The sequence below is a fragment of the Anolis carolinensis genome, unplaced genomic scaffold, assembly GCF_035594765.1.
Source record: "Anolis carolinensis isolate JA03-04 unplaced genomic scaffold, rAnoCar3.1.pri scaffold_13, whole genome shotgun sequence".
Taxonomy (NCBI): Eukaryota; Metazoa; Chordata; class Lepidosauria; order Squamata; family Dactyloidae; genus Anolis; species Anolis carolinensis.
Genome location: NW_026943824.1, coordinates 5,086,959 through 5,109,986, shown reverse-complemented (window position 1 = coordinate 5,109,986; position 23,028 = coordinate 5,086,959). Strand labels below are relative to the sequence as shown.

The following is a 23,028-nucleotide window of genomic DNA, read 5'->3' as shown; positions in this document are numbered from 1 at the left end:
AACATTACTGCGTATTGAACTACTTTTTCTGCCAAATTTGTTGTATAACATGATGTTTTGGTGCTTAATTTGTAAAATCATAACCTAATTTGATGTTTAATAGGCTTCTTCTTAATCCCTCCTTATTATCCAAGATATTTGCTTATCCAAGCTTCTGCCGACCCGTTTATGTTGGATAAGTGAGACTCTACTGTATTACATTTATTAATCTACTCTATTTATTATTCCATGTCCTTCGGGGTGAGAAGGGCGGTATATAAATGTCGCAAATAAATATTTTCCTGTATTTATTATTATTATTACATGTATTATTTTACTCTATTATTATTAATAGATACATACGCACATTTACATTGAAGAAGATGAGAATAATGATTTAATCAGAGTCGGAGAGTCTCATCTTAAATTTGAGCTTGATGTAAATATTCAAAAACATTTAACCTACTGATGCCTCCATTAATTAATGTAATTTTATTGGTATCTATTTTTATTTCTGAAATTTACCACCCTTGGCTTATACTGGAGTCAATATTTTCTCAGGTTTTTTGTGGTAAAATTAGGTGCCTCGGTTTATATTCGGGTCGACTTATACTTGAGTATATATGGTAATAATAAAGCTAGTATCCTCCTGCGATCTCTCCTCGATCCCGGTTGAACTCCAAAAAGCTCTCCACGAAACCCACTTGACGCACGGCATCTTAAAAGGGGAAATCGGGCCTTACATAAGCATAACCATTTGTTTTTCTTTCTTTGCATCTTTCTTAAATTTGAGCTTTATGTAAAGATTCAAAAACATTTAACCTACTGATGCCTCAATTAATGTAATTTTTTGGTATCTATTTTTATTTCTGATATTTACCACCCTCGGCTTATACTTGAGTCAATGATTTCGCAGTTTATTTCGTGGTAAAATTAGGTGCCTTTGCTTATATTAGAGTATATACGTTATGTTCTTCCCCTAAGATTAAATTAATTTCAGATCCTTCTCATTAGTAATTGTCTCAAGGAGTTTCTAAGACAAAGTGACAGCGAGAAAGATATTCACAGGGAAGGAAGAGCAGAAGAACAACTAAGAAAGCAACGGTTCTTTGCACTTCCAAATCAGCCTCTTCCGGTTTCATCCACGGCAGACATTATGCCATTATAGCATGCGCCAGTCATGCAAAGCCCAGATTTTATATTTGCGCCTGCTTCCCACTTACCTCCTTTTCCAGGAGCGTGGTGAGGTGCTGCTTGTTGAGCGATTCGTTGCCGTCCTCCGCGTGCGAGAGGTGCAAAGGGGCGATGGGGACTTGCTTCTCCTCGCGCAGCGGCGTCGTCTCGACTTGGTGCCAGCGCTGCTCTATCTCCACGTGAACGTGCGACTTGGTTTCGGAAGGCGTGGGCAACCCCGGAAGCCTGTCCACCTCCATCCTGGAGAAGTCTTCGGGGCTTCCCGCATCCGGAGCATCCAGGCTTTCGAATCGCTTGCGTCTCTCCTCCCTCCGCCGAGCGCGCTCTCTCTCGAGTTCCCCAGAATCCGCCTCTCCGGGTTCTTTGGGGAACGTGGTGCCGCCGTCCTTCGAATTCTCCGCCACGTTGGCCCGTTCCTGTGCCAGGGCTTGCTGGATGGGACGGAACTCGGCCCAGTCGAAGGTCTTGGAGCGGCCCTCCCGCCTGCGTTCCCGGGCACGGCTCCGCTTGTGTTCGGGGTCGAGCTCTGCTTGCTCCGCATCCTGCTTCTCGCTCGGCTTGGGACAGGAGTCCAGGGAGGAGCTAGTTTTGCTCCTCTCTTCTGGCAAAGAGCTAGGAAAAATGAACCAAAGGAGATATTATTATTATTATTATTATTGACACAACAACGTTGTATGGCACAGCAAACAAGATAGACATGCTGGATTTCGTTTCGCAAAACCACAAGTCGAACACTTCCCAAGTGTCTAGGACTGTGTGATGTATTTTCTGATGATGTGTGCAGATCCCAGTAGGGTGGCCTTTTGCAGTTGGCAGATCGTGATTTTGTCAATGTCTATTGTTTCCAAATGCCGGCTGAGATCTTTTGGCACAGCACCCAGTGTGCCCATCACCACCGGGACCACCTGTACTGGTTTCTGCCAGAGTCTTTGAAGTTCAATCTTGAGGTCCTGATAGCGGCTGAGTTTTTCCTGTTGTTTTTCATCTATGCGACTGTCACCTGGGATGGCAACATCAATGATCCAAACCTTGTTCTTTTCCACAACTGTGATGTCTGGTGTGTTGTGTTCCAGAACTTTGTCAGTCTGGATTCGGAAGTCCCACAGTATCTTTGCATGCTCATTTTCCAATACTTTTGCAGGTTTGTGATCCCACCAGTTCTTTGCTGCTGGGAGGTGGTACTTGAGGCATAAGTTCCAATGAATCATTTGGGCCACATAGTTGTGCCTCTGTTTGTAGTCTGTCTGTGCGATTTTCTTACAGCAGCTGAGGATATGATCAATGGTTTCATCGGTTTCCTTGCACAGTCTGCATTTTGGGTCATCAGCTGATTTTTCAATCTTGGCCTTAATTGCATTTGTTCTGATGGCTTGCTCCTGGGCTGCAAGGATCAGTTGTTATTATTATTATTATTATTGACACAACGACATACCCTGTTTCCCCTAAAATAAGACATCCCCAGAAAATAAGACCTAGTAGAGTTTTTGCTGAATTGCTAAATATAAGGCCTCCCCTGAAAATAAGACCTAGCAAAGTTTTTGTATGGAAGCATGTCCACCAAACAGAACACCAGAGCTTGAAGGATCGGTAAATGTACGTACCATAGATTGTTGTACATGTAAATAATGGTAGTAACAAGAAATTCTTGATAAGATTCACAGTTTGTTTGGTTATGCTGGTTTGTGATGACAACTACTGTACAGTATATAATAAATGTTCATTTTTTTGTTCAATAATAAATGTGAATTCTTCTTCATGGAAAAATAAGACATCCCCTGAAAATAAGACCTAGCACATCTTTGGGAGCAAAAAATAATATAAGACACTGTCTTATTTTCGGGGAAACACAGTAGTCTGACACAGCAAACAAGACAGATATGCTGGATTTCGTATCACAAAATCACAAGTCGAACGCTTCCCAAGTGTCTAGGACTGTGTGATGTATATTATTATTATTATTATTATTATTATTATTATTATTATTATTATTATTATACAGCAAACAAGATAAATATGCTGGATTTCGTATCACAAAATCACAAGTCGAACGCTTCCCAAGTGTCTAGGACTGTGTGATGTATATTATTATTATTATTATTATTATTATTATTATTATTATTATTATTATTATACAGCAAACAAGATAGATATGCTGGATTTCGTATCACAAAATCACAAGTCGAACGCTTCCCAAGTGTCTAGGACTGTGTGATGTATATTATTATTATTATTATTATTATTATTATTATTATTATTATTATTATTATTATTATTATTATTATACAGCAAACAAGATAGATATGCTGGATTTCATATCACAAAATCACAAGTCGAACACTTCCCAAGTGTCTAGGACTGTGTGATGTATTATCAGATGATGCGCACAGATCCCAGTCAGGTGACAGATCGTTGATTTTGTCAATGTCTATTGTTTCCAAATGCCAGCTGAGATCTTTTGGCACGGCACCCAATGTGCCCATCACCACCGGGACCACCTGCACTGGTTTCTGCCAGAGTCTTTGAAGTTCAATCTTGAGGTCCTGAGAGCGGCTGAGTTTTTCCTGTTGTTTTTCCTCAATGCGACTGTCACCTGGGATGGCAACATCAATGATCCAAACCTTTTTCTTTTCCACAACTGTGATGTCTGGTGTGTTGTGTTCCAGAACTTTGTCAGTCTAGATTCGGAAGTCTCACAGTATCTTTGCGTGCTCATTTCCCAATACTTTTGCAGCTTTGTGATCCCACCAGTTCTTTGCTGCTGGAAGGTGGTACTTGAGGCATAAGTTCCAATGAATCATTTGGGCCACATAGTTGTGCCTCTGTTTGTAGTCTGTCTGTGCAATTTTCTTACAGCAGCTGAGGATGTGATCAATGGTTTCGTCGGTTTCCTTGCACAGTCTGCATTTTGGGTCATCAGCTGATTTTTCGATCTTGGCCTGAATGGCCTTTGTCCTGATGTCTTGCTCCTGGGCTGCAAGGATCAGGCCTTCTGTCTCCTTCCTTCTTCAGGGTCCCATTCGTGAGCCAGAGCCAGGTCTTCTCCTTATCAGCTTTTCCTTCAATTTTGTCAAGGAACTTTCCATGCAATGTTTTGTTGTGCCAGCTGTCACCTCTAGTTTGTAGTGCGGTTTTCTTGTACTGGTTTTTTGTCTGCTGTGCTTTGAGGAGTTTCTGATTTTTGACTTCAATCAAAGCAGGTTCTTCACTTTGCTTTACATATTCTGCCAGGGCAGGTTCTTCTTCTTTGACTGTTTGTTTTACTTGTAAGAGTCCAAGAGCTATTATTATTAGGAAAGCAAGAGCGTTAGGCTCCAATTTAACATTGTCCAACATATATTCTCTTAAAATTTATCCCAGGGACAACACTGAGCCAGCATGGTGTAGCAGTTGGGGTGTCCAGCTATGAATCTGGGAGACCAAGGTTTAAATCCCTGCTTAGCCATGGTCACGCTTTGGATCCAAGGAAGGCAATGACACCTCTTTTGAACAAATCTTGCCAAGAACAACCCATTGCAGGCTTGCCTTGAGTCGGAAATAATTTGGAGGCACACAACAACAACAATGTCAGCATTGCTGTGACCCAGAATCATTCATGTTGTCGACGGCTTTAGTGGCCAGAATCACAGGGTTGTGCGTGTTTTCTGGGCTGTATGGCCACGTTCTCTGGGCTGTACACTTCAGCTCGGAAAACACACAACAACCCAGAACTCAAAGCTGTTAAAAATTTCACCTATTCCAGCACCTCTGAAACTTCTCGCCGTGGATCCTGATCTATGTTTAGCATTTAACATCCAGGATAGTGAATTGTTTCAGCCAGAACCAGTGCAATGTTTTCAAAGCTTTGCAGAATCATAATTCAGAATCATAAAACTTCTTAAGGAAACAGTTCCCAACAAAAGATATACCAAAGCATTACTAGCAGGACACAGTCATGTTCTGAAGCACATTTTGTAACAGATTTTGTACGTCCTGCGAAGTATGAAGAAAACATCACAGGCCTAAATGTCAAGATGCTACGTTGGTTTTTTTTTTCTTTATCAGCACAAGGCCTAATGCAAGCTATCACTGACAAGGAAAGCTGCAGCTCTCGAGGTCGATACTGAGAAAAGAAAAGAGCGAAACACACAGGCAGCAGACAGGCAAGGAAAGGAGATTCAGACATCCGAGGAGAGCCTAAAAGGAACCGTCAGACAAGGCCTTTCCACAAAACATAACACATGCCAGCCTTCAGCATGCACATTTGCAGACTGGGTTTAAAAATTGGACAGCAAAGAACTAACTCCAATGATTCCACAAACATTCAGTCCAGTAGCAGGAAACTAAACCCCAATAATAAAAAAATACATTTGACCATCCATACCAGTTCAGGACTCTATTCAGAACTAAATGAAGATGCAACCAACAACATTTGTTGCAACCCTGTACATTAACACTTATTTATTTATTTGCTACATTTATATCCGGCTCTTCTCAGAGCAGCTTACAAATCAAATGAACATACAATATATTATTAGCATAGCACAATATAAGCAATTAAATTACTATATTGTAATATATCATTATATGGTAATATTATTAGTAATATTACATTTAATATATAATATATAATTAATATTATTATATTGTATTACTAGCTTTGCCCGGCCACGCGTTGCTGTGGCTTATGGGAATCCTTTGTTGGCCAGGTGGAATAGTAGTGAATAGCCTTGCAGTCTCAAAGCCTGGCTGTTTTCTGGAGTAGCTGGAGCTGTTTGTTGTATGAACGTAGAGGCATGGATGAGGGGTTGTGCTGCCAAGTTTAGTGTTTCTGGGATGTGTAGTTTTGTTGTTTTGTCCTAGGCCGAAATATCACTACCCTTTTATATATATAGATTAGTAGTATAATATTGTATTCCATGGTTCTGCCGGCCCGATTCCCTTGGATGAGACTCCATTTGTGTCGAGAAGATGGTACGCTGTGATGGCATTTGGGCTTCAGCTGCTTAGCGAAATGCTTGGCTCTTTATATGCTTACCTGTCACTCCTGAGCACTTGATACTGCAGTTCAGAGGCGTCGAGGCCTATTTCTTTACCATGCTGGCAGGATATTTCGTTACGGAATAGTTACTGAACAAAGAGTAGCTGCAAGAGACATCGTAGTCTCTTACGGATTCAACACCAACCCAACTGTGTTGTGGATTCATGAATCATAGAATCACAGAGTTGGAAGAGACCTCACGGGCCATCCAGTCCAACCCCCTGCCAAGAAGTAGGCAAATCACATTCTAAGCACCCCTGACAGATGGCCATCCAGCCTCTGCGTAAAAGCTTCCAAAAAAGGAGCCTCCACTACACTCCGCAGCAGAGAGTTCCACTGCTGAACAGCTCTCACAGTGAGGAGGTTCTTCCTAATGTTCAGGTGGAATCTCCTATCATGTAGATTGAATGTACCTTTCATCTGTGACTTCCTGCTGATGAGATTGTGTGTCTCTTCTACCTTTACGTGCTTTCGGTACGGAAAACCACATATGGGACTGTAATGAAGTACAAATTTTTGGTTTACAGGTGTTGTGTTTAATTGTGTGTTTGTGTTTTAAAAGGGTAAGTATTGCAGTTGCTGCCTCTCAGCACTCAGAGGCTGGCTGCCATGGAGAAGTGGGCGGAGCCAACTGCCGTTGTGCTGAAGAAGTGCAGAGTTTAAACAAGAGAGCCAGTCTGTGCTCTGATGAGGCACAGGGAAGACTGATCCTAGGTTAAGGTGATCAGGTAGACTCAGTTGGTCATTTGGAGTCAGTTTAAAATAAGTTTGGTGACTTATTTGATATAATCTGTGTCCTAGTAAGGAACAGAGAATCTGTGATAGCAGATCACAGGGGTGACTGGTATAAAAGTGGCTGAGGAATAGAGTTTCCTTAAGTAAAAGAAGTAATATTTGTGAGAGTTGATTCATCTTATTCTAGTGTAACTGTTAATAAGAATACCTCTTCGTGAGAAACATCATTGTAACCATTAAGCTTTGTGCCTGAATAAACTTGTTCTTGTTTTTCCAACATCGAAGCCTCTGTCATATATATATTATAAACCAAGTTACGCTGCCATCTAAAGTGAATAAGAAGAAGAAAGAAGTAAAAGTAACAGGTCTCCTCTCTGAGTCTTTGGTGGCTAGATCATCTCAATTGGTGGTTCCATCTTTCCAAATTGGTGGCAGTCATAATTAGCTCCATTACAAATTGGTGGCAGCTCCTCGTAATTAAGCATCTTTACAATTTGGTGGCAGCGGTGGGATAAAAAGATTCCTCCCTGCCTGAAAGAGCCTTAGACGTAATAACACCTTTACAGGGACCATGCGAAAACGTAACATTGGTAAAGACTAACCTTCCAGGCAATCTCATGTAATTTGCATTGCTTCTATATTTCACAAAAGTCGGAGGTTGTAGTTATCCTTCCCACTTTATATGATCAAATACTGGCTTCGTCGTGACACAACTCAGAGAGCATTGCTATACCAAAAAGAGGCACTTTGGTGGCCAAAGCCAGGCCCCGGGTGCTCTCTTCTTTCTCCCCCCTCGCCGGCACATTTTCAAAGCGGAGAAGCAAGACTTGTAACCCATTCCAAACTGCCGCAAAGAAGGGAGCATGCACTGAATCACAAGATATATACAAACCACAAAACGTTAATACAGGAGAGAACACAGTTTTCCAACCTGGGCTTCAGCACCGATAGTTTCAAAGAGAAGCTTTTCCTGGGAGTGCATGGAAATCAAACATATGAAGGAGTGAGGAGAAAAAGAAGAGGGCACGGAAGCCCCCGGGCAGCAGTGGGTGAGGCACAAAGGATGGGAAAAGGCTCTTTTTGAGTTGCGGGTGCTGCTTTTTGGGGCACTGTCTGGTCATCTCTGTAAGCCGAAAACTGGCTGAACATACAGCTTGTAATGAAGTATAATTTTTGGTTTACAGATGTTATGTTTAATTGCGTGTTTGTGTTTTAAAAGGGTAAGTATTACAGTTATTGCATCTCAGCACTCAGAGGCTGGTTGCCATGGAGAAGTAGGCAGAGCCAACTGCCGTTTTGTTGAAGAAGTGCAGAGTTTAAAAAAGGGATTCAGTCTGTGCTCTGATGAGGCACAGGGAAGATTGATCCTAAGCTGAGGGGATCAAGGGGACTCAATTGTTCGATTTTGAGTCGGTTTAAAAATAAGTTTGATGACTTATTTAATGTAGTCTGTGTCGTGGTAAGGAACAGAGAATCTGTGATCGTATACCACAGGGTGACTGCGGTTTAAAAGTAGTCGAAGGAAGAAGTTCTAACTACTTTAATTAAAAGAAATGACACTTTAGGGAGTTTGTCTTACCTCATTCTAGCATTGTAACTGTTAGTAAAAGTGCCTCTAAGTGAGAAACAATATTGTAACCACTAAGCTCTGTGCCTGAATAAACTTGTTATTGTTCCTCCAACATCTAAGCCTCTGTCGCATGCATTATAAACTAAGTTGTGTTATCACCTAAAGTAAATAAGAAGAAGAAAGGAAAAAAATGTTTAAAAAGTCTCCTCCCTTTTGGTGGTTGCATCATTAAAATTGGTGGCAGTGGTTTTTAATTCATTACAAGCTCATTTACTCTTCCCTTGGCATAGTTAAATTAAGTGGAAAGTGTTGATTTACATGACATTCAAACCCAGGTTTATAGCTCATTGCACCAAGGTTTATTGCTGTCTTATGATTTCCATTTTTCCTGGCAGGAATTAGTCATAATTACAGGTTTGGGTGTCATGCAGAGATACCTACTTGATCCACTTACCCGTTCGTGCAAAAAGAAGAGGAAATGGGTTGCATGCATTTGCTTGCCAATACTATTGTTTATCTAGTCAGGGTTTCTGGCTCAAAATGACGTATGAACAGGGTCTCAATTCTCACAATTCTCTTAAGGAAAGAGCAAATGGAGTTGAGAACGAAAAGATAAAAATGATAGAAGATTGAGAAATGGGTAGAGAGACAGAACCTGTCCTGAAAGTAGGCACGGCGCTTCAATTGTTGATGCTATGTATTGTTTCTGAAAATTGCTGGTAGAAATAATAATAATAATAATAATAATAATAATAATAATAATAATAATAGAACATGGTGGTGGTTGCCTCAGTCTTTCAGAAAAGCAGCACCGAAGCATCTTTGTATAATTTAATACAATTGTTTAGAGGCAAATCTCCCGGAGCGCAATATCCGTGATGAAATCTGTTATGGATTCTAAAGAAGCAAAAGGTTTTCAAGAGATAATAAATAAAAGTGGATTCCCTGTGATTTTAATTCTGTTGGGCCTGAATATATTGCACAAGATTTATCTAGCCTAAAATGATACACTTTAATATATTGGGTTTATGGTTCCCGTCCCCTTGATCAGGTTGTGTAAGTGTTATTTATTGCTATATAATTGTATACTTGCTTAATAATGTGTTATTATGTTGCTATGTGATGTATGTGTTGTTTTTATGATTGGAAACTGCCCTGAGTCCCATCCAGGAGATAGAGCGGTATATAAATAAATTATTATTATTATTATTATTATTATTATTATTATTATTATTAATAATAATAATAATAATAAAGAAAGAAAGTTAAGACCTGGCTATGCGAGCAAGCATTCAAAGAATAAGTTTTGTTGGCTTTGACTCAGTCTTGACTAAGGTTTATGTACAATGTTTTGTGGATGAATGGCTCAAGTATTTTGTATTATTTTAAATCTGTATTTAATTGCTTATGTTTTATTATTTTGTATTGTTGTGTATTGGCATTCTGCCAGTTTTGTAAGCTGCCCTGAGTCCCTTCGGGTGAGAAGAGCGGGATAGAAATAATGGAAATAATGATAATAATAATAATAATAATAAATTATTATTATTGTATGACACAGCAAACAAGATAGATATGCTGGATTTCATTTCACAAAATCACAAGTCGAACACTTCCCAAGTGTCTAGGACTATGATTATTATTATTATTATTATTGTATGACACAGCAAACAAGATAGATATACTGGATTTCGTATCACAAAACCACAAGTTGAACACTTCCCAAATGTCTAGGACTATGATTATTATTATTATTATTATTATTATTATTATTATTATTATTATTATTATTATTATTATTATTATTGTATGACACAGCAAACAAGATAGATATACTGGATTTCGTATCACAAAACCACAAGTTGAACACTTCCCAAGTGTCTAGGACTATGATTATTATTATTATTATTATTATTATTATTGTATGACACAGCAAACAAGATAGATATACTGGATTTCGTATCACAAAATCACAAGTCGAACACTTCCCAAGTGTCTAGGACTATGATTATTATTATTATTATTATTATTATTATTATTATTATTGTATGACACAGCAAACAAGATAGTCATGCTGGATTTCATATCACAAAATCACAAGTCGAACACTTCCCAAGTGTCTAGGACTGTGTGATGTATTTTCGGATGATGCGCGCAGATCCCAGTTGGGTGGCCTTTTGCAGTTGGCAGATCGTAATTTTGTCAATGTCTATTGTTTCCAAATGCCGGCTGAGATCTTTTGGCACGGCACCCAATGTGCCCATCACCTGCACTGGTTTCTGCCAGAGGCTTTGAACTTCAATAAGTTCAATTATTATTATTATTATTATTATTATTATTATTATTATTATTATTATTATTATTGCTTCTGATGTAAATTTTAAAATATGCCTTTCCTCAATGAAGGATATGGGAATGTTGGGATATAGTGACAATAATGACATAGTTAACTTTGTTTCAGGAACCTAAGGATAGATAATACCTACAGATATTGTGTGGCAGTAGTTGTGTTTGAAAACAGCATGAAATTGGGTTTAGATACAAACTGCTAAGAGAACTGGGGAAATCCAACACTTGTCTGAGTTAGTTTTGGATTTTCAAAATAGATGGGGAGGAACAGAGACTGAAAATGAGTCAGTTTAAAAAGAACATGTGTGTGTGTGGAACATGTGAAAGAGGCCACTGTCCTGACTGGTCTTACCTGGTCACATCGGGTGCCGTGGTGGGCCGCACATGCTTCATGATGGTCTGGATCCAGTTGCGGCGAATGCCCGACGTCATGGCAGAGAGAGTGAACTTTCCTTCTTTAGTCTAAACAAAAGAGAAAGGCATCATGAGGGAAATGGATCACATTGAGCAGCCTCTCCAAAGGAGTCCCTGCGGGGAGGGAAGTCAGTTTCATGCTGCCTCTTTGTACTATCTATCTATCTATCTATCTATCTATCTATCTATCTATCTATCTATCTATCTATCTATCTATATAAAAGAGTGATGGCATCACGGCGACCCACAAAACAACAACCTGAAATGAGCTTTCCTACTCCCGGTGGCGAAATGTGTTAAAGCGCTGAGCTGCTGAACTTGCAGACCAAAAGGTCCCAAAAAACGTGCAAATATAAATCAAAAAGACATAGAATAAAATCACAATCTATATATATAAAAGAGTGATGGCATCATGGCGACTCACAAAACAACAAAACTACAGGCCCCCCAACCTCAAGATTTGACAACACAACCCATCATCCACAACTCTAGGTTGATACAACAAAAAGAAAAGAAAAATAAAGTCCTAATTAGAGAGAGAGGAATAATTGCTTTTATCCAATTGCTGCCAGTTAGAAGGCTAAGCTCTTCCAACTTGGTCTCCTAGCAACCCAATAAAAAAATAATAAAAAACACTAAAAAATTAATACAATAAAATACTATAATAACACAAAATAACTAAAAATAATACAATAAAATAATAAAATATAATAAATAAAAATATAACTTACAATAAAATTAATTTTAAAAAATGCAAATAACGTCAAATAAAAATTACACAACAATTTTTAACCAATACCACCACCACTTTGCCACAGCAATGCGTGGCCAGGCACAGCTAGTAATATATATAATATAATATAATATAATATAATATAATATAATATAATATAATATAATATAATATATATATATAAAAAAAATAAAAGGATAATGGCATCGCTCCACCGGGCAAAACAACAAATCTAAAGGCCCCCCAACCTAGAAAATTGACAACACAACCCCTCATCCACGTCTCTCCGTTCTTAGAAACAAACTACACATCCCCAACCTCCATGGGGCCAAAAAAACCCCCACAACTGGAACGCACAATCTACGCATGCCCAATAGGCGCGCACACAGAACAATCCACACCCCTCCCTCCAACAGCCTTCCGTACTCATCACTCTCTCATCTCAGGACACTAAATAAAGAACAACCCTCTGAAAACACACGAATTCCAACCAGGAAACAATCAGAACCAGCTAACACCTCCCACCAAAGGATTCCCCCCCCTCCTCAGACAGGGAAGCACCCAGGCTTTGAAGGTGCAAGGCCATTCCGTGCTCATCACTCTCTCATCTCAGGACAGTACATAAACAGCATCGCACTGAAAACACACGAATTCCGTCCAGGAAACAATCCGGACCACCAAACACCTCTCAACAAAAAATTCACTCAGGGAGGAAACAGCCAGGCTTTAAAGCTGCAAGTCCATTACATGCTAATCATTTTCCCTAATTGCAGCATTCATACTTGCCTCCAACAGACAAAAAAAACAACCAATCAGAAATATTGTATATTCACAACCTTTAGGAAATAATATCCCCTGATGGCACAGTGTGTTAAAGCGCTGAGCTGCTGAACTTCTGGACCGAAAGGCCGCAGGTTTGAATTGGGGGAGCGGAGAGAGCCCCCACTGTTAGCCCCAGCTTCTGCCAACCCAGAAATTCGAAAACATGCCAATGTGAGTACATGAATAGGTACTGCTCCGGAGGGAAGGTAACGGCGCTCCATGCAGTCATTAAGTCCAGTTGCATCCAACTCTAGAGGTTGGTACTCATCTCCATTTCTAAGACAAAGAGTCGGCATTGTCCTTAGACATCTCCAAGGTCATGTGGCCATTGGCATGACTACATGGAGCTCCATTACCTTCCTAACAGAGCAGTACCTATTGATTTACTCACATTTGCATGTTTTCGTAATTTGTTGTTTATTTTTTTCCCCTTATTGTTCTTGCAAGCCATTTTCCAGGCTTATTCGCATTTTCCAGTTCATTTTTTTAAATTAAAACTTATACATTCTTAAACATATTTGCAATACAGAGTTATGTATATCATAGCTCCTATGGTATGTTCACTCTCTAACTATATTACATACTCATATTATTTACCTTTTGTTACCCTTCTACCCAGACCAGCCAATTACAATATTTATTTCCAAAATTCCATTGTTTCTTTTACAGGTTTTTCCTATTCACATTTTCAAATGAATTTTGTTTGGCCCATTTTAATTGATTAGCTAGCTTCTCTAATTCTAGGCGTTTTTTTGAGGTATGTAATATTTTTAAGTTTTTCAAAATTTTCATATCTCCCGGTCTTTTTTAAAAAAATTGCATTTCTGTGAGATTAATTCCCTTTTGTAGATCTGGTAATTTCTGGTTTTTTAATTTGTTTTTCAGAGCCTTTTTGCTGTATAAAGAATCCCCTGGCTACTGCTTTATAAGCATCCCAGATTATTTGTGGGCTCGTTTCCTGATTATCGTTCCATTGGAAGTATTCCTTAGTCATTAGTTTAATCTTTTTTATATCGGTCTCCTTTTTAATCAAATTATTATCAAGTTTCCAATTTACGGTTTTCTTATTTTTTTTAAATTAATATTCATAATCAGTGGGCAGTGATCTGAAAATTCTCTTACTAATCTTTTCTAGATTTTATCCAAGATTTTACCTTTTGTTCTTGAATGTGATTTTATGACTGGTTTTTATTGTTATTATTTGTCTTTATTGCTTTGTTTTTATTGTGGACTGGGCTTGGCCCCATGTAAGCCACTCCCGAGTCCCTTCAGGGAGATGGGACGGGGTATAAAAATAAAATAATAATAATAATAATAATAGATGAAATAAAAATATTATTATTATTATATTTTTATTTCATCTATTTTAGTTACTAAGCTTTTGGATGTCCAAATCATGTCTAATCTAGACCTTGATTTATGCCGATTAGAATACAGTAGAGTCTCACTTATCCAACATTCTGGATTATCCAACGCATTTTTGTAGTCAATGTTTTCAATATATCATGATATTTTGGTGCTAAATTCATAAATACAGTAATTACAACATAGCATTACTGCGTATTGAACTACTTTTTCTGCCAAATTTGTTGTCTAACACGATGTTTTGGTGCTTCATTTGTAAAATCATAACCTAATTTGATGTTTAATAGGCTTTTCCTTAATGCCTCCTTATTATCCAACATATTCGCTTATCCAACATTCTGCCGGCCCGTTTATGTTGGATAAGTGAGACTCTACTGTATTTTTATTTCATCTATTTTAGTTACTAAGCTTTTGGATGTCCAAATCATGTCTAATCTAGACCATGATTTATGCCGATTAGAATAAAATGTTTTCGAACTGCTAGGTTGGCAGAAGCTGGGGCTAACAGCGGGAGCTCACTCCGCTCCCCGGATTCGAACCTGCAACCTTTCAGTCCGCAAGTTCAGCAGCTCAGCGCTTTAACACGCTGCGCCACCGGGGTCTAATGTAGATGTTATCAAACCATTTGCAGCTGAACCCAAATCACCAGTTTCAAGGATGAGATACAGACGGTATCCCAACCGAAGTTGTGGAAGCAATTGTTTTGTTTTCCGGAAAAGCAGAGCTGCTTCTAGAGCAGATTCTGTTTTCCCAAGTTGCAAAACAAATCAATAAAAGAAGCATGATTTCACCCAGAACTGAATTTCTACCACTTTTCCCACTAAATGTTCTCCAAGCTTCTCTTACATGAATCTGGAAGCCATAGTTCCGCTGGACAGGATATTCCGTGACATCAAAACAAGTTGACAAGTCGATTTCCCCATCCAAATCAGCAGCCTGGAACAAAAGAAGAAAGGTTTAATAATGGGCAAACAATAGCAAACGTTGAAAGGTAGCTTTCCTATCTCCACCAAGCTAAACATGGTTATTTACTTATTTCTTAGCTCATCTATCAAACATTAATGTGCCTGAGACAATTCAGGAACCAACAGATTAAGCCCCGAAAGACTTGCCATCTAAAATTCAAATGGAAATGCCCAGCCGAAGCGTAAAAAATAAACTCACAGACTCAAGAGCCACGTACCTCCTCTGCCACAGAATCCCGGTAGTATCTCAGGCTTTGATCCGTCAGGACAAACCAATGTTTCTTCCACTATCAAACAAAAAAGACAACCTGCTTATAAGCTGTTATCATCTTCAGTCTGAAACATACATGTACTTGTGCATACGTATGTAAGGGACCTTGCTATCTTTCCCTTCGTACTGGATTAATTCATGTTCTCAAGATTCTGAAAACAACGCTGACTAATGCATCCGAACATGGAGACAACTCAAGACATCTGTTGTTTTTGCAAATGCCTCAAAAGCTCATTTCCAGAATCTCAAGTGCGGAGAAAAAAGAAGGGACTGGGATTGTTGAATGTGTTCATGCTCAACTTCTGCACTTTCTGGAGGGACTATTGTATATACTCGAGTATAAGCCGACCCAAATATAAGCCGAGGCACCTGATTTTACCACAAAAAACTGGGAAAACATTGACTCCAGTATAAGCCGAAATACCAATAAAATTACCATATATACTCGAGTATAAGCCGACTCGCATATAAGCCGAGGCACCTAATTTTATCACAAAAAAACTGGGAAAACATTGACTCCAGTATAAGCTGAGATACCAATAAAATTGCCGTATATACTCGAGTATAAGCCGACCCAAATATAAGCCGAGGCACCTGATTTTACCACAAAAAACTGGGAAAACATTGACTCCAGTATAAGCTGAGATACCAATAAAATTGCCGTATATACTCGAGTATAAGCTGACCCGCATATAAGCCGAGGCACCTGATTTTACCACAAAAAAACTGGGAAAACATTGACTCCAGTATAAGCTGAGATACCAATAAAATTACCGTATATACTCGAGTATAAGCCGACCCGCATATAAGCCGAGGCACCTAATTTTATCACAAAAAAACTGGGAAAACATTGACTCCAGTATAAGCTGAGATACCAATAAAATTGCCGTATATACTCGAGTATAAGCTGACCCGCATATAAGCCGAGGCACCTGATTTTACCACAAAAAAACTGGGAAAACATTGACTCCAGTATAAGCTGAGATACCAATAAAATTGCCGTATATACTCGAGTATAAGCCGACCCAAATATAAGCCGAGGCACCTGATTTTACCACAAAAAACTGGGAAAACATTGACTCCAGTATAAGCTGAGATACCAATAAAATTGCCGTATATACTCGAGTATAAGCTGACCCGCATATAAGCCGAGGCACCTGATTTTACCACAAAAAAACTGGGAAAACATTGACTCCAGTATAAGCTGAGATACCAATAAAATTACCGTATATACTCGAGTATAAGCCGACCCGCATATAAGCCGAGGCACCTAATTTTATCACAAAAAAACTGGGAAAACATTGACTCCAGTATAAGCTGAGATACCAATAAAATTGCCGTATATACTCGAGTATAAGCTGACCCGCATATAAGCCGAGGCACCTGATTTTACCACAAAAAAACTGGGAAAACATTGACTCCAGTATAAGCTGAGATACCAATAAAATTACCGTATATACTCGAGTATAAGCCGACCTGCATATAAGCCGAGGCACCTAATTTTATCACAAAAAAACTGGGAAAACACTGACTCCAGTGAGGGTGGTAAATTTCAGAAATAAAAATAGACACCAATAAAATTGCATTAATCGAGGCATCAGTAGGTTAAATGTTTTTGAATATTTACATCAAGCTCTAATTTAAGATAAGACGGTCCAACTCTGATCAAATCATGATTCTCATCTTCTTCAATGTAAATGTGCTTATGTATCCTTTTAATAATAATAGAGTAAAATAATACATGTAATAATAATAATAATAATAAATACAGGAAAATAATACATGTAATAATAAATAGAGTAAAATAATAAATGCAATAATAATAATGAGATCAAAATGAAATAATAAATGTACAGTAGAGTCTCACTTATTCAAGCCTCGCTTATCCAAGCCTCTGGATTATCCAAGCCATTTTTGTAGTCAATGTTTTCAATATATCGTGATATTTTGGTGCTAAATTCGTAAATACAGTAATTACAACATAACATTACTGCATATTGAACTACTTTTTCTGTTAAATTTGTTGTATAACATGATGTTTTGGTGCTTAATTTGTAAAATCATAACCTAATTTGATGTTTAATAGGCTTTTCCTTAATCCCTCCTTATTATCCAAGATATTCGCTTATCCAAGCTTCTGCCAGCCCGTTTAGCTTGGATAAGTGAGACTCTACTGTATTAATAATAATAATAATAATAATAGAGTAAAATAAATGTAATACAGTAGAGTCTCACTTATCCAACACTCGCTTATCCAACATTCTGGGTTATCCAACGCATTTTTGTAGTCAATGTTTTCAATACATCGTGATATTTTGGTGCTAAATTCGTACAGTAATTACTACTTAGCATTCCTGCGTATTGAACTACTTCTTCTGTCAAATTTGTTGTATAACATGATATTTTGGTGCTTCATTTGTAAAATCATAACCTAATTTGATGTTTAATCGGCTTCTCCTTAATCTCTCCTTATTATCCAACATATTTGCTTATCCAACGTTCTGCCGGCCCGTTTATGTTGGATAAGTGAGACTCTACTGTAATAATAAATACAGGAAAATAATACATGTAATAATAAACAGAGTAAAATAATAAATGTATTAATAATAATAAAAATAGAGTAAAATAAATGTAATAGTAGCAACAATAATAGAGTAAAATAATAAATGCAATAATAATAATAAGATCAGAGTGAAATAATACACGTATTAACAACAACAATAATAATAATAATAATAATAATAATAGAGTAAAATAAATGTAATAGTAGCAGCAATAATAGAGAAAAAATAATAAATGTAATAATACCAATAATAATAGAGAAAAATAATAAATGTACCATATATTCTCAAGTATAAGCTGACCTAAATATAAGCCAACCAGGACCCTCACCCAAGTATAAGCCGAGGGGGGCTTTTTCAGTCTTCAAAAAAGGGCTGAAAAATTAGGCTTATACTTAAGTATATACAGTATGTAAAAAAAGGTCTTAAGTCCCAAGGTGGAAAATAATACATGTAATAATAAATAGAGTAAAATGATAAATGCAATAATAATAATAAGATCAGAGTGAAATAATACACGTATTAATAATAATAATAAAAATAGAGTAAAATAAATGTAATACAGTAGAGTCTCACTTATCCAACATAAACGGGCCGGCAGAATGTTGGATAAGTGAATATCTTGGATAATAAGGAGGAATTAAGGAAAAGTCTATTAAACATCAAATTAGGTTATGATTTTACAAATGAAGCACCAAAACATCATGTTAGACAACAAATTTGGCAGAAAAAGTAGTTCAATACGCAGTAATGCTATGTAGTAATTACTGTATTTATGAATTTAGCACCAAAATATCACGATATATTGAAAACATTGACTACAAAAATGTGTTGGATAATCCAGAACGTTGGATAAGCGAGTGTTGGATAAGTGAGACTCTACTGTAGTAGCAACAATAATAGAGAAAAATAATAAATGTCATAATACCAATAATAATAGAGAAAAATAATAAATATACCATATATTCTTGAGTATAAGCTGACCCAAATATAAGCCAACCAGGACCCTCACCCGGGGGCTTTTTCAGTCTTCAAAAAAGGGCTGAAAAATTAGGCTTATACGTAAGTATATACAGTATGTAAAAAAGTTCTTAAGTCCCAAAGTGATGAGGTCTACACCAGCCGTGTCTGCATGTTCTTTCCTAAGCAGGAAAGACTCGGGCATTGAGCCAGGGCAAAAGGGGAACCGGCTGCTTAACTGGACCGAGGCCACCCTCTCGCGTCAATAATGCCTGGCAACTCTGCCCGCTCTGGGAAGGGAACATTCAACCACGTTGCCTGGAAGAGTGGGGAGGAGCACGGCAGACAGCCGGTCCTTCCATTAAGAGCTGGCCCCAAGGCATCGCCGTTTCGTCCCATAGCTTCCCCTGACTGCATGGCACGATGCCTGGCACCGCCTTTGCCCGATGCTGTGGCCAAAGAAGATCGTGGTCGAAACTGCCCCTGCTTTTGTTTACAGACCAAGGCCTTGACATTTAGGCAATATAGGCACAAGATAATCCTCTGTTGAAAAGTCTCGGAGACATTTAGTTGCTTTCACTTACTATAAAAGGTAAAGGTTTCCCCTGACGTTAAGTCCAGTCGTGACCGACTCTGGGGGTTGGGGCTCATCTCCATTTCTAAGCCACAGAGCCGGCGTTGTCCGTAGACACCTCCAAGATCATGTGGCCACTGGCATGACTGCATGGAACGCCGTTACCTTCCCGCCGGAGCAGTACCTATTCATCTACTCACATTTGCATGTTTTCGAACTGCTACGTTGGCAGGAGCTGGGGATAACAACAAAATCCCACTCCCGGAATTCGAGCCTGGGACCTTTTGGTCCGCAAGTTCAGCAGCTCAGCGCTTTAACACACTTTGCCACCAGTTAACAACACCATAAAACCTTCCAGCAGCGCGTGGAAGAATGAGGAAGTACTCCATCAAGGACTCGGTGACACAGTGGATGACGAAGTGGCAGCTGGCCGGAATCAAGCATAGCCTCATGAAGCCGGAAACTGGAAAAATGTTAAATAGCCTCTGTGTCTGTCTATATATGTCGTATGTCTAATGACACTGAATGTTTGCCATGTATATGAGCATTGTGATCCGCCCTGAGTCCCCTTCGGGGTGACCTAGCGGTACCTATTGATCTACTCACATTGGCATGTTTTTGAACTGCTAGGTTGGCAGGAGCTGGAGTTAACAGCAGGATCTGAACCTGGGACCTTTTGGTCCACAAGTTCAGCAGCTCAGCGCTTTAACACACTGAACCACCAGGGGCCCCAGTCTTTTATATAGAGTGCCTGATATTATCACTTACTACATGTGAATTGCAAGAATTACTGGGTCAAACAAAGCAGTAATCGGCACAAAGGTAAATGAAGCCTAAATATAAAATAACAAAACACAGGCAGGCAGTTGCTCTACCTCTCTGACAAGAAGCTGTAATTATTTCAAATGGATATTATCTCCATGAAAGCAAATGAAAGAAGGCTCTCACGCAAGACTCACCTGTCCATCTTCATACTGCTTGGTCAGCCACCCTTTCTTGAAGTTCAGCAAGTCAGGCTGCAAAGGAAAGAGAAGAAAAAAAAATCTAAAGTTCTCCTCAAAACTCAAGACTGGACTACGATGCACCATGCAATGAAGGGGAAACATCTGTAGACACCTCCAATGGCATGATTACATAGCCCACCGTTACCTTCCTGCCGGAGCTGTACCTATTGATCTACTCACACTCTGGGGGTTGGTGCTCATCTCCATTTCTAAGCCAAAGAGCCAGCATTGTCCGTAGACACCTCCAAGGCCATGTGGCCACTGGCATGATTACATAGCCCACCGTTACCTTCCTGCCGGAGCAGTACCTATTGATCTACTCACACTCTGGGGTTGGTGCTCATCTCCATTTCTAAGCCAAAGAGCCAGCATTGTCTGTAGACACCTCCAAGGTCATGTGGCCACTGGCATGACTGCATGGAGCATTGTTACCTTTCTGCTGGAGCAGTACCTATTGCTCTACTCACATTTGCATGTTTTCGAACTGCTAGGTTGACAGGAGCTATTTGTTCCAAATCAAGTTCTAGCCTTTGAAGAGGGGAAACGTGGCTAAAGCCGTCCTTCTTAGTGAGACAATATCTGTCACTAACATCTCAATGAGAACTTCACAGTCAAAACGCAACATTACTAAACAAAATAGTGACAGGGAAGGATGCAATAAGCTACGTATTAAGTATCTCAATGTTTTTGAAAACTTTTCCAAAGCAGCAACACCCTTTATTAGCCAAATGAAATGCACAAAGTATATCAACCAAGCTTTTGAAATTGCAGAGGCTTCTTCATCAGAAAAAAATCATACAGGACAAAGAAGGTGTTGGAATCAGCCCTATGTTTTGTATCTGATGTTGTCTCTTCTGTTTAGTTGGTCTGCAAAGATCTCAATGCAGGCCTACCTTATCCATGCAGCGCCCTGTCCATCTGCTGATTCATAAAGTCTTCAAAGTCTTGTGCCTCAATTCTCTTGCTTTTATTTATAAACTCTGCTTGCTGGACATAGCTGGCAGGTGGAAGTCACGTGGACAGTGGGATTCGAGCTATTAAAAAAGCTATTTATGAGTCTCGAAAATACGCTATGCGAGTGTGTGTGTGAGAGAGAGCATGGCATCTAACAGGCTTTGGATAGTCAAGTTTCTTTGGAAGCAGGGCGAGTTCTGATTGTAATGTATGTTATTATTTATTGTACTGTTAAATTGTGTTATGATATGTTGTTTTATATTTTGTCATATTGTATGGTTTTGGGCATGGCCCCATGTAAGCCACCCCGAGTCCCCGTTGGGGAGATGGTGGCGGGGTATAAATAAAGTTTTATTATTATATTATTATTATTATTATTATTATTATTATTATTATTATTATTATTGTGACTTTTAAAAAGTCCCTCTTGAGAATCAACAATATCCTTCCTACCATCATTGGACAGGTGACAATTTGCTGCCGTAAAATTTTCTATTTCTTGTTCTGGATCTCAGAGCGAGTGGCTGATTTGGGACAAAGGAGCCCTGATGTTCTTGATACCGGAGCAAGTGGAGGAGCTACTTCTGCTTTTCAACACCAACTTCACCTTAAAATGTTACCGATACCTAACAGCCACAAATAGAAAGCCTCCGACCCCTGAGATCCAGTAATATGATCATGTGGGATAGATCCACCGGATGCAAAGAGGCCATCACTATGCAAGAAAAGTTGCCTGAAGATTTGGAAGGAAAAAGTGACTCTGCAGCTCAAACAGTATAAACCTTGGCATCTCATGGCTCATAAATATAGTTAAAGCTGCTCTTTCCTCTCCATGCAATGAGGATAAATCCCTTACACAGATACAAAGCTTTCCTTTCGCTATGAATCGGTTCCGGCATCACTAGAGGACTACAGAAAATAACAACAACGACAACAATGTTGTGATTAGCCAGTTGGCCTTGTCGAGAACAGACAGTACAAACACAACACACACAGAAAATAACAAGAAGCCATACATCTCCAGATAGATGCTCCTGCCAAATAAATGTGTTCCGCTGGGCATCATCACACACCCATTCATTCACGTTTCACTTCAGCACAACACGTTTGGTTGGGAATTCAAGTTGTGTGCCGGGGTGGCCACGTCACGACAACTGAAGCGACATCCATGTGTGTGCAACCTACTTGGCAGTACCAATTCCACCATTCCTAGGCCACGAGTTAGAAGCCAACCTGGGTCGGAATAAGCTCCCGACCATTAATAGTCTTGCTTGCTGTTGAGCTAAACAACCCGAAAGACAGTTGCATCTGTCAAGTAGGAAATTTAGGTAACGCTTTATGCGGGGAAGCTAATTTAATGAATTTAAGGTAAAAGTTTCCCCTGAAGTTAAGTCCAGTCATGACCAACTCTGGGGGTTGGTGCTCATCTCCATTTCTAAGCCGAAAAGCCGGCGTTGTCCGTAGACACCTCCAAGGTCATGTGGCCACTGGCATGACTGTGTGGAGCGCCGTTACTTTCCCCCCCAGATCAGTACCTATTACTCTACTCACACTCTGGGGGTTG

General features: G+C 39.1%; 1 protein-coding gene across 7 annotated transcripts in view; it reads right to left on the bottom strand.

Moving 5' to 3' along the window:
• mprip (myosin phosphatase Rho interacting protein) overlaps positions 1-23,028 on the bottom strand; it is a 150,351-nt gene that overhangs the window by 23,731 nt on the left and 103,592 nt on the right. For 4 of the 7 annotated variants that reach the window (XM_062964154.1, XM_062964153.1, XM_062964155.1 and 1 more), the window contains 6 exons: positions 20,466-20,522; positions 15,359-15,427; positions 15,022-15,111; positions 11,194-11,303; positions 7,857-7,895; positions 1,203-1,785 (listed from right to left, as the gene is read on the bottom strand). In XM_062964154.1, the coding sequence (XP_062820224.1) occupies positions 1,203-1,785; positions 7,857-7,895; positions 11,194-11,303; positions 15,022-15,111; positions 15,359-15,427; positions 20,466-20,522 (948 nt within the window). The remainder of the gene's footprint in view (positions 1-1,202; positions 1,786-7,856; positions 7,896-11,193; positions 11,304-15,021; positions 15,112-15,358; positions 15,428-20,465; positions 20,523-23,028) is intronic. The other 3 variants (XM_062964152.1, XM_062964158.1, XM_062964157.1) reach the window with 1 other exon arrangement.